Genomic DNA, 13,188 nt, shown 5'->3' on the forward strand with positions numbered 1-13,188 from the left:
ACTCTTTATCCTTGATTGGGAATATTATCTTATGCTAGGTAATGGGGGAGAAGGTAAGTTAAAAGGAGGAGGACATATTCAAGTTTTTGTTCCCCTCCAATTAGAGCATCTCCAAAAGCTTCACCATAATTTCTCTAAAATGTGGAAGCAAAATGCCAAATTCTCTAAAAAAAAATTGCTCCAAATCCAACAACTTCTTAGTTTTAGGGATTTAGGCATTTATTACAACTATAAAACATCCTACATTCTCAATAATAATTAAGAAAATGTTTGATATTTTATTATAACAATATAAAACTCAATAAATATTAGATATATATTTTTTCTTCTTTGGAGAATGTGAGATATTTATGATAATGTTACTTTCAAGAATTTGGGGAAGGAAGAATTTTTGCAGAATGCTGCAGATTTGGGGAAAGACCCTTTTTTTTCTTCTCCATCCCCATTTTAGGGAATGAGATGGAGAAAACGTTGGATCTAAAAATAGCTCTATATTCCCCAAAATTGAGTATTTTAAGAAGATGGTGCAGAATGCTGCAGATTTGGGGAAATACCATCTTTTTTCTTCTCCATCCCCATTTTAGGGAATGAGATGGAGAAACCGTTGGACCTAAAAATAACTCTATATTCTCCAAAATTGAGTATTTTAAGAAGATGGGGAAGCTGTTGGAGGGGTGTAAACTAGGGTAAAAAGAGAAGTTAAGAGGACTTCTAACAAAAAACAATTATGGAGAAATCATTTTAACCTCTATCTACCTTCAAACAATAATAAAAGACTTAATAACATATAATGTTATTTATGTAAATTTACATCTATTCTCTATCCTTTCCTTCACTTTATTAAAGTTCACAAAACTTCCCAACCGGGTGAAATAATTCTCTTAATTCCCCTTACTAATTTCCCAAATAAGTTCACCTTAACTTTGCTTCGCATAATTAGTGCAAATCCAAACAAACCCTTAGCTAAGCTTAAATCCAAACTCAAAAAGATATTTTTTTTTCAAACCCAATCCCTCGTTTTTCCTCCAGAGTTCATCTTCTTCCAAATATAAAATGGCAATCATTAACTCTGCCAGAGCTAAGAAATTGAATGTTAAAGAATAGTAATAAGTATGAACTGAGGGAGCAAATGTATGTGAAAGACTAAGAAATTGAATGTCAAAAACGAGTAATGAGTATGAGCTGAGGGAGTAAATGGATGCGAAAGATTTAAGGGACAACTACATAATACTTTCAAATTGATTTTTTTAAAAAAAAACTAACCTTCTTCTCCTCAACGGCAGGGCGGGCGGCCGGAGCAGCGGCGGCGGCCGGGGGCGGGGCGGCGGCGGCACCACCTCCACCTAAACCCAAAGGAAAAAGAATCAAACTTAAAAACTTCCAATCGAAAAAAACTATAAACGAACTACGCATAATTAGGAGAATTAAGAATGAAACCGGTCCAATGCCGCGCGATGAGATCATCAACGCTCCTGTTCTGGAACAGCGCTGGCGAAAGAGCGGGGCCCAGTAGGACTCGATCTGGATGTTGGCGCCCTTCACCAGGGTCGAGATCTTATCCGCCTGCAATTGCATCAGTAACAGATCAGAACCCTAGACCTTAAACTATTGTTAAAGAAAAAAAAAAAACCCTAACCCTAACTCTTAACGCACCGTGATGGGGATTCCTTCATCGTGGAGGATGAGAGCAGCGTAGCTGCAGGCGACGTCTCCCATCGACATGATTTGAACGCTGATGAGAATGGAGAAGCTTGAAAGTGAGATTCGAGCTTAAGCAAAACCCTAGGGTTGTGGCGGCGATGAGAGAGGATGTTATATAGTGGGTGGGTTGGAGACGGAGTGATGTAAGCCCTAGGGCTTTCTTTCGCTGTTAGCGTGGGTTGGGTTGGTCTGCAAACCTAAGGCCCAAGCTTATTAGAAGTATACAACTTCGGTGATTTCATAAATTTTAAAAAAAACTCAATCAGGCTTGGGCTCGATATTTTGGGCCTGTTTTAAACTAGTTTCACAAGAAAATAAAAATATGGTATAACAAGGATAAACAATGAAAATTAAAAATTTGCTTGTGTGTCTGTTGATCATGAAAAAGGCGTACCATAAAAAGTATGCTTTTACTGTGTTGTCGTAACATGCAAAAAAAAAAAAAAAAATCTTTAAACCCTTGAAATATCACCGCCCCATTATCACCCCCGATCTCTCCTCCATATTAACTTTCTCATTATGCTTCTACTAGGATTTTATTTTATTAAAAAATGATCTAAATCATGCGTCAAGCTTAGGAGTTTTTAAAGGACTCCAAATTTAAAAAAAAAATGAAATTATTACTTTTTATTAAAAATTAGAAAACATCCTTCGACTTGGATACTGAATTCTCCATTTATATTTTGAGCCAAAAATATAATGTCATTTATCACTCAAAATCTATAGAGAAAAAAGGTGAAAAAACTTTGACTCAAGTTTTGAATCCCAAGATTGATAGCATTTTGTGGATTCGATAGGCGCCAATGTCATGCTTTTCAATAAACCCACTAACTCTGACGATTTTACAAGATTGGTTACTTGCACAATTCAAACAAGTTTGAAGTTTTGGATTTTAACTCTTCCATAAGTGATCAAACTGGTCCCTATAGATGAGGGCTACCTTTATAATTGCACATTATAAAAAAGATCAGGTAGATAGAAATAAGGATGAGCTTCGATTTTATTAAATTTGCTACCATGCGCCATCTTCAGATCTAAGCTATTCTTGTGCTTCTTCTTAGTTCTTTTTTTTTCTCTCCAATTTGCTCTCCTTTTTTCCTTCTAATCTCTTCTCGTAGCTTGAACTGGATGATTAGTGCTAGAAATGGCGAGATCTAAGGAATTGAAGCAAGATTTGTATGCTTCAGTTGCTTCTCGGAACCGATAGCATGAGCTACGTTTAGATCTTAAGTTCATCCCTCAACAAACTCTAATTGGCATCTGAAGTTCAATTTGACGATGATGAGTGGTCCGAAGGCTTGGATTCTTGGAGTATTTTGTTTGTTGGCTATGCTTTGGGCTTTAAGCTTCCATTTCCAGTCATAAAGAGATTTGTTAGAGCCTTGATGGAGCAAATTTGATTCAATTACGCCTCGTTTGGTACGCGGGAATGGACAAACTTGGGAATGGAATGGAAGAATGAATGGAATGGATTGCATATGAGAATGAAATGGTCATTCTCATTCTCTTGTTTGGGTGCGTTCGTAGAATGAAGCTAGAATGGAAATCTCATTCTCATTCTCATGTTTGGTATCACTAGTACACAAGTGAGAATGAAATCTCATTTTCTAATAATGCCCTTATAACAACATAGATTTTTAATAAGATAAAAAATAAACATTAATGATAATAACTAAATAATTTATATACGCATATGTTATATTAATCTAGGTATGTGTTATACTAATGCTCGTGTTATCCATCAGGTGTATGTTTCGTTTATATTTTTTAAACAATACTCGCTATTTCTTAGTCTTAAAAATTAAAGAAAAATAAAAAAAAGATTATCGTATCTTTCATAGGTCCAAAAAAAAAAGAATGATATCCACAATCCACAGTTCTAGGTATATAAATTAACTTATTTGATAAAGTATCAAAATCACTCAATTCATAATAGCAAAAATCCATAAAACAATACCAACTAAAATAATAAGTTTCGAAATAGCAAAATGATATACTAGCCTAAATTGTCAATCTAAAATTGCCCACTTGCATAGCGCCTCATCCAAACATTCTTTATTATTAATATGGATATAATTGAAAAATACCTAACTAGTTTTTGATTCTCACTTGAATGGGAATGACCATTCCTTATCTTCTCACTTGGAATGCTCATTCCCACAAATAGTGGGAATGATCATTCCTAGGGAATGGTCATTCCAACATCTAAAATATAGGTGTGTTTGGTATGAGGGAATGGGAAGTGGGAATTGCATTCCATTCCTCCACATTCCCGCGTACCAAACGAGGCGTTAGAGTTTCCACGCTTCAAGCTAGGTATGTTCATGTTCAAATTTGAGTCTGCTCCTATGATGAAGAAAAATTTAGAATGGATCCTTAGTATTACTTATAACAAATTTCTTACATTGAGGCAACGGTCCGAGGATCTGGATCTTAGTTAGTAGTATTGATATCAAGAAAGCACTAAATTGGGTATAGTTTTCTCATTTGAATCTTAATCTATGGAATGGGATTCAAAATTATCTAATTCTATCACAATTTATAGTCGAGCAGGAAAGGAATTCACACAACAAGTGGTGTATGAATGGGTACCTAAGAGGCGCAAGGAATGCGTTGTGTTTGGCCATAATGATGATAAATGTGGAAAAGAATTGAAAACTAAGCAATTTTGGGTTCTTAAATTAGTTCATGTGAAAGATAATATTATGCAGGTGAAGTCAGGTGACAATTGTAAATAGTTAGGGGGGGGGAGGGGGGGGCGGTAAGCCTCTCTACAGCCCCCTGCTAAGAATTGTAGCGATATATGCTAAAGCCTAGCACTAGTAAGAAGATGGACATTGTCCTACAGTTCTCTCTGAAGCATTAATATTTTGTCTAGTAATTCTTTTGGTGCCCTTCATAGCTTAAAATGGGCTGATCATGACGCCAATCAACTATGCGCAAATTACAGGAGATGTTCTCCTGGCTAAAGCCTAATTAATAGGTCCCTGAACTTTATCTCAGCACAAGTGGTCTAAGAATAATGAAGGGGGGGGGGGGGGGGGGGAGTAAACACCTCTTACTTTTCCTAATCCAGGATGATTAGATTGGGTGTTGGAGCATCAGGGTGTGACGATCCCTATTTTCACACATGGCTGCAGTCTAAGGTGAATCCAGAGATGTCAAACCTGCCATGCACACATACTGTGCAATAACACGTTTCACCAATCACAGTAATATCCTCTAGTGGAATCAAAAAGAAGGGTAGGTACAAAACAGGTAAAATAAGGTAAATAATTACAATAGACATGGTATAGAAGGATAAATCTCATAAATGAAACCATGTCTTAAATGAATAAAACTGTAAACACCTGATCTCTGAAATAATGTAAAATATCTCGACATGAATCAACTGGAAATGTAACTAAGGCTCATAGCCTTTACAAAATAAAATACAACTCAAATAACTGAATGGAAATATAAATTACTGTGGAGCCTCTACTGATAACTCATGCGACGGTGACTATGCAAGAACTCCGTCATCCTGCGGCTCTCTGAAACTTTGAGATGCTTGAAAAGAAATTTTAAAACAAAAGAATAACAATAAGATCGTCAGAGCGCTACAGCAAGATCACCTCCATCCGCCCTAGGGGAATGACTGCTAGATAAAGTGGAGGCTCTACCTATTAAGCATAGTCTACCTAAATTATTTTTCTCATATCTAATGGAGTTAATATTTAGACACCTATAAGACGAGACGTAATACATCGAGAAAAATAATCCAAACAAGGAGACCCTCATGTATATACCATATGTCTCAAATTGTAGGCCCCTAAATATTAACACCGAACTAGAGATAAACAATATAAATAAAATCAATAATTAGAAACCTACAACACGAGACTGGTACATCGAGCGAAATAATCCAAATAAGGAAACCATCATGTATATATCATATGTCTCAAATTGTGAATCGCTAATCATTGATCCCAACCTAAGAACAAAATAAAGCAATATAGAAAGTAAAGACATTCATAATATCGTATTTATAATATCTTTCACTATCATTGGGAAGATAAGATAAATATTAGCATATACCCCCGCGTACTTTCAAGGGAAAAGTACCTCGGTCATATATCTCAGCAATGAGTCATATACATAACTGGCATCCGTGAAAGACTCAGGCTATCAACAATCGTCTCAATTCAAATCCTTGCAAGATTCTGATTCATCGCATCATCATGCGGGATAGATTACCTGGTCGGTATCCTAACAGTGCACACGACTCATTAGTCTCATCACATCTCTGTACATAACACGAGTGCGGGATTGACTACCAAGTAGGCATCCTAGAAATACGGCTCACAAGCCTCATCGTACCCTAGTACAAGACGGACTGCTAGATAAAGTATCCTAAACCTGACTCAATGCCCTGTACTAATGGTATATCGACGTACTACTCCATGTAGTACTGAGCGGTGCTCATCAACGATATCCAACATATATATAAATGTGTAATCAACTTTTATCTCAAGTGTAATCAAAACAAAATTCGTCATAATCCCTGTTTGTTGGAAATTTGATGTAAAAAGACAATGAAAGAAAAATTTGACTTGTATTTCTCTCAAAATCAATTACAATTTGGATTCCGATTACAAAAGAGAGGAGAATAAATTTGATTCTCCCCTTTGTTTAAAACTGGGTTCTTCTTGGTAGCGGTGGAGTGCCTCCTTCGATTGATCGCGTTGAACTTGCTCTCCGTTGACGATCCAACCGTCCTTCTTCACTGGAACAATTGAAGTTCTTGATGACTTCGGTTTAGAACTCTTAACGAGTGTAAAGAACTCTGAACGAGTTAAGAACTCTGATAAGAGTTGTTGAAAACCGAATGTCTGGCTCGATGTGATTAACTTGTGTTGCAAGTTAATTAAGAACTCTTGACGAGTTTAAGAACTCAGAATGAGTTGAAACTCTGTAACAGAGTTGTTGGAACCGAAGATTCGGTTAATTGCCAAGTGTATTATGACGTTGATGAAGGGATCCTCCGAGATTTGATTAACTGATCGTTGATCAGTTCTTTGATCTTCAAAAGATCTCCTTCTTCGTGCTGTTGAACTGCTGAGATTTGTTGACCTTGGGCCGGTTTGATGCCAGCTCCTCTTTAACCTTATGTGGTTTTACTGTTAAAAGCCGATCAACCAACCAACCGATCAACCCCTTACTCGGTTGAGTAAGTCGGTTATTTATAGGGGGTTAGTGATGTAACCAACCCCTAAATCCGCTCCCAAGTGGGCGAAGATCCCTCAGAACGTGGGATAACGGTTTTGAGGCCGTTCGACTTGCGTTTGAACAAGTCAAAACGCCTCAGTTGGCGTTATGGGCTTTAACTCTGCGTCCAAGGCTTGAGACGCAGAGTTAAATCTCTGTTAGAGATTTGAGACGCACAGGCCGTGTGCGTTGAAGCTCAACTCTGCGTCCAGAGTTTGGGACACGTAGTTGAACCTATTGAAGAACGCACGTTATGTGTGCGTTTGGTGCTTGAACTCTGCGTTGCAGAGTTAGACATTCGCTGGAGAACGCACAAGTTGTGTGCGTTTCGAATTTGAGAAACGCAGAATTAAACTTCTACGTTTGATAGAGGTTGTTGACTTGTAACATCGTCTGCCATGACATTGCAAAGGCCATTGTTTATTGGTCTTTGCCTGTTATAAGATATGAGAGTCGTCAGATTGTAACTCTCACCAACGATCGTGAAGGCCACTGAATAGGGTTTTCATCAGCTGTCGGAAGCGTCGTCAAATTGTAACTCTTCTCGATCTGTGTGAAAAGTCTCCTATTTGCCCTTTCCGACTGTCGACCCGAAAGCTATTTGATTGTAGCTTTCGTTGTGAGAGCTTGACGGGAATCAACATCCATAGTGTTTTGAAGATGGATATTTGCCCACAGCTCTCTACCAAGCGACTCACCAACTAAGTCCAACCTTTTATTTCTGAAATCATTACACTGCTCATCAGCATCTCTAATAGTTGCTAATATAATATTAGTCATGCTGTTGTCGCAGCCATCAAGATCAATCATCTGTTTCTTCTTGGCTTTAGTCGCCTTGATGGCTGACATTAGCCTTCCTCTATTTATTTGGAGCCATGTCTTGGCTAAAAACATAGAGGAATTCGTCTGATTGAATTAGAACGCACAGCTAGATTTCTTGCGTTATTGAACCGAAACGCAGGGTTAAATTCCGCGTTTAAGAATTCCATTAATGCAGACGCACAGGCAGATTATAACGCAGAGCTGAACTCTGCGTTCAGAAGCTCAAGCATCACAGGCGCACAGGCCACATTTGGCGGGCATTTGGGCCTATGATCCCGACCCGATTTGACAGCTCATAGCTGTCTATAAATAGACCGCTAAGGGTCAAATCAAAAGTCACCCGACTTTTTGCCTCCTCTCTTTCGGAAGATTTTTAACGAAGCCTCTTCGTTTTCGACTCCGGTGACCCTGCTCGTCTTCTCCGATCCCCTTCCATGGGTTCCAAGAAAAAGGCCGCTCCTCGCCCAAGGTCTCCTGCTGCAGCAGCGCCGTCCTTTTACGGTTCCACCCGTCGGTGGTAAGTGCCGCCCTTCTTGGCCGTCAAACTTGCTTCGGCAAGTTCTTTAAAACCTTGGATGTATTGCCGTCAAATTCGCTTCGGCGAGTTCTCTGAAAAACCCTAGATGGGTTCTTGCAAACGAGAAAGATGACTCGTTTTGTTATTGTAACGCAGAGTTAAGATTCTGCGTTTTGAATTCGAAACGTCAGGGGCCCGACCCTTACGTTTATGAAATTTTAACGCCAGATTTGAACTGTGCGTTTGACAACTTAACGCAGAGTTTGACCTCTGCGTTGATGAAAATTAACGCCAGGTCTGAACTGTGCGTTCGAAAACTTAACGCAGAGTTTGACCTCTGCGTTGATGAAAATTAACGACAGGTCTGAACTGTGCATTCGAAAACTTAACGCAGAGTTTGACCTCTGCGTTGATGAAAATTAACGCCAGGTTTGAACTGTGCGTTTGAAAGTTTAACGCAGAGTTTGATCTCTGCGTTGATGAAAATTAAACGCCAGATCTGAACTGTGCGTTTGATAATTCTCTTTCTTATGGGCTCCAATAAAATTCCCTTCATTTGACTTATTGAATATTTCTTTCTTTTGCAGTGCCTTACGCCCGCGAACCTATCAATCTTCGTCACCACTTTGGGCATGGGGGAGGTGCGGACTTCAATATGCAATTCAATCTGCGTCAAGAACTCCTAATATTCCAAGACACCGACAAAGATCGTGTCACCCTGATCTCAGATCCAAATACAGATATACTCAGGGTTTTAGTTACGGACGCTAAGTTTGAGACGGGGTCTCGCAAGAAACTCACCAAGCCAGCTTTCTTATTTGGGGATCGCGTCACTATCTCAAAGGAGATCGTACACGGCGGTCACTACAAGTGGCTTAGGCAAATCGGAGATCGTCGCTTCTTCCTCCCTGACATGCACAGGATGTTTCCCATCTCCTACTACCAATGTGCTTCTGTTCCCCGTCACATGAATTGGGACTTGGTGAGGGAGCAAGATGGGGTAGCTGTTGGGGTTCTGACTCACAAGGGCGTGAATACCACTGGTTATAATCGACAAGTATCAGCCTTGGAACCTTCCTTATTCTCACGGGGATATCCTTTGGGAGAAACAGCTAGCCCGGCTAACACTTTCATGCGACGATTTCTGGCCGCCAAAGGAGAATTCCCGACTGCAGTATTCCGAGCTCCTGGATGGGTACATTCCTCCAAGGCAGGATGGTGGGCACGAATGATAGAATTCGTGTTGGCAGAATTAAAGGAACCATTAGCTCAATCTGGGCTTGCTTGCCCTATTATGGCTACTAAATATGGAATCGCTCTTAGTCCATATAACTTCTTCGCCATTCTGGAGCGGTACAATCCAGAGACTTGTACGTTTTTCACACCATTGATGTCTCAGTTTTTCTTTTGGGAGCCCTGCCATATGAAGAGTATATTCCCGGATCAACTGAGCTGAAGATCTTGAAGGAGACGATCCCCGAGGTATATGACCCTCTATGGGAGGTGATGTGTCATTTCCAAATCTGCGGCCAATTGACAGGGGCACGAGGACGTGGTATCAAACAGCTATCCTGGGCCGAGTATCTTTTCCAAAATTTGTCTGACAAGAATGCCGCTGTGTCTCGTCGGGAGGCGAGCACCCCTGAGACCATCCAGGCTCTGATCAATGACGCCACCGTTCACTATGTCAGCGAGGGAATAGAAGATGACTTCCCAGCACAGACTGAATTCGAGAGCTTCCATCACCAGGCAGCCACTCCCATCTCTGATATGGCATTATTAGCGGGTTTTCTCATGCTGTGGCTGAAGCGGTGTGTGGTTCCTACCAGACCAATAGATGCTGTGATGATTGAAGTAGCTTATCCGGCTGTCCTCTTAGCTCACGGGAGACCTATAAATCTACTTTCAGCCATGACGTGTTGTTTGCAGCATGGCTTGAGGGAATTGTGTCTCGAGTTTATTCAAGTGAAGGAGATAGACTCTGAAGGAACGAAAAGCTTAGTGACTCCCAATCCTCGAGTACCCTTGCCGTATACATATCTAATGGCTTGGTACGCCTCACATTGTGTACATTTGATGAGTGCCCCCTCTGCTACGGATGGAGGTTTCATCCCTTTCGTGCAGAGATTAGAAAAAGCTACTTGGATAGGCACTTACGTAGTGAGGGTTCGTCAGATTCTGTCGAGAGACCTCAGCTACGACATCTTCCGCTGCTTCCCGGATTTTGAGGGTGGAGGATATGGACAGGTCTTTCAAGATACCGCTGGTCCTAATGGTTTTACCCGTTTGGACGGGGGAGTTTTCCACTGGCTGGTAAATATTAGACCTGGTTATCTTCTCTTCAGGCAAAATGACAAATGTATAATTGAGCCCTATCAACCGTATCGCTTTGCTCGCCAATTCGGATACGACCAACTATACGTTGGAAATCCGAGGAGCCAGCTTTCAGTTATGGGCAACATATACGAAGGAGCTCGAGCCTGGTATTATTCCACCGCAGGTTGCACTGGGGCTACCTTCAGATTACCCCACAAAACCCCTAATTCTCTTCTCTCCGTGGCTTTCTGTAACTGGTATCATACAGCTTCCATGATGCCAGATTACAAACTGTACTCTTCGGGCCTCCGTGCGATTAGGAAGATGTATTCTTCTCGGAAAGGAGGTGGTCGTGCATCTCGTCTGAAGGGGATTGATGAGTTTTTACATTTTGAAGATGAAGAAGAAGAAGGAGAAGAGAAGAAGAACTGGGACTAGAGAGTGCCCCGGTAGCGAGCCCTAAGGCTGTTGAAACTTCGAGAGCCAAAGCAACTGGAAAGAGGGCTCTCTCTGAAGCAGAAGAAGCCCAATACGAGAAACGTACTCGTAGGAAGCTGCTAGTAGATCCTCCTGCTCAGAAGTTCATGGCGGGTGCTTTCAAATCTGCCAGTGGAAGGGAAGAGCAAGAATCAGCTATTGCAAGTCGCCCTGATCATGTTGATCCTGTCCCTGTGGGATCCACTTTTTCTGATAGAATTTTCTCCTCACTATCCCTTGGATCAGGCAGAGGGTGGAGATGAATTCCCAAGTGGGGATATGGGGGTTTATTCTGCAACGGATCCCGATATCTCACCATTTCCAGATCAGGCTCCTGGTGCTGCTGCTTCACCTGCAAGGGGACCGCCTGCAACGTCTCCATCTGAAGGGGATAAACTGCCTACAGATGAACTGGCGACAGATGAACCTGCGAATCTTAACGATAGTCAGTCTCCCGCTTCCTCTGTGCTATTACCACCTTTGGGGACTATTATTCCTAGTCCCACGACTGGCCGACTGCACGCGAGCTCTCCTGAACTTTCAGCTGCTGACGATGACGAACCGTTAGACTATGGGAGCTCGTCTCACCATGAAGATGCTGATGAGGATGAAAGCGATGATGACGATTTTTATGCTTGGGTGGATCAACCACCACCACCTTCTGATAAGGCGTCTGGTTATCTTCCTTTTTACCCTACTGGTAGAAATTACACCCTTTGATTTTTCTGGTGTTTCTTTCTTTTACATTAACTGTTCTTTTGTGTAGGTTCTCCAACTACTGAAGCTGCTGGGACGTCATCGTCTCTCCCTTCGCAAGCAACAGACGCTCCTCCCTCTGAATCAGTGCCGGTGACAACGAGCTCTTTACCAGAAGCACCTCTTTTGCTGACGATTCCTCTTAAACCTGTGGGGACAGAAATTATGCTAAGTTCAACCCAAACAGGGGCACTTATGGCTCTACCTTCCAGTCCCTCACAATTGGATATCACCATAGCTTCTCCCACTTCTTCACGATCATCACCGATTGCTTCTGCATCAGGGTCTATGCTTTTAGGCTCCCCACCGTCATCTCCGGTGAAGACGCTAAGTCCAATGGCCCTTCCCTCCATCCTAAAGGTTCTTATAAGACCATTGGAAGATATGATGAAGATAGCGATTGAGGAAATCAGTGCTGGACGAGCTACGTTTGATTCTTTCAAACCACTACTCACGCACTCCCTGAATGGCATTCGATATTTGGATGACGCTCGATTGTTCCAACATTGCTCTGAAGGCGTCTCTCGGTTGGAAAAAGATCTGAGGGCTTTAGAAGAATTGCATCACGCTGATCTTGCTACCCAGACTGCTTCAGTCTTTGATAATCTTAAAGCTGAAGCGGCTCGTGCAGAAATTGATCGTCTCAAGGTGGAGTTGGCTCGACATGAAGCTGAACTTGCGCGGGAGGAAGAGATATTGAAAAAGCTCACACTAGAAAGTGTGAAGACTTATGCCACCTACCGTTCAGCGGTACAGGATCTTGAACTTATCCAGAAGCAGGCTAATGCGATTGTGCAGGATGAAAGCATTCTTAGGAAGAAAGCCGAAGTGATGGTACAGGCCGCTCACGCAGAAAAACTATCTGCTATTAAATCCCGGCTCGTGTATTTCACTTTTACTGAGACTTAACTATGTTGTGTTCTTTGTATCACTCTTCAATATTTTTGATGATAATATAAAAGAGTGATTCTGGTTTATCTCTTCTCATTGCATGTGTCGTGTTCTGATTTGCAACAATGCAACTATCTGGAAAACGCCCAATTCCTTAAAATTTCCCTTACAATCATCTAAGATAATTCTGGAAAAATTTTAACTTGTTTGGGGGGGAAATGAACACTAGTTATTCCTTTGTATAAGAATTAACTGGTTCAAACAGGTTTGAACTGTTAGAGGTAGTCTGTTAACATAACAGAGATTTGGGAATCTATCGATCTATTGGGAATAGTCAATAGATTAATTTTTGTAAATGGTATGATTTTACTCTGACATGCGAGCAATCGCAATCAGGGTAATTTGAAGGTTTATCACTCTATTAGGGAGAGTTGATAAGTGGATTTTTGTCAGAGGTGTAG

The 13,188-nt window shown here is 41.1% G+C and overlaps 1 protein-coding gene across 1 annotated transcript in view; it reads right to left on the bottom strand.

The window, feature by feature from the left end:
* LOC109822353 (60S acidic ribosomal protein P1-like) overlaps nt 1–1,866 on the bottom strand; it is a 2,435-nt gene extending 569 nt beyond the window's left edge. The window contains exons 1-2 of the mRNA XM_020388544.1: nt 1,654–1,866; nt 1,264–1,563 (exon numbers count right to left, since the gene is read on the bottom strand). Coding sequence (XP_020244133.1) covers nt 1,264–1,563; nt 1,654–1,722 — 369 coding nt within the window. The 5' untranslated portion in view covers nt 1,723–1,866. The remainder of the gene's footprint in view (nt 1–1,263; nt 1,564–1,653) is intronic.

Source organism: Asparagus officinalis, chromosome 1 (genome assembly GCF_001876935.1).
Source record: "Asparagus officinalis chromosome 1, Aspof.V1, whole genome shotgun sequence".
Taxonomy (NCBI): domain Eukaryota; kingdom Viridiplantae; phylum Streptophyta; class Magnoliopsida; order Asparagales; family Asparagaceae; genus Asparagus; species Asparagus officinalis.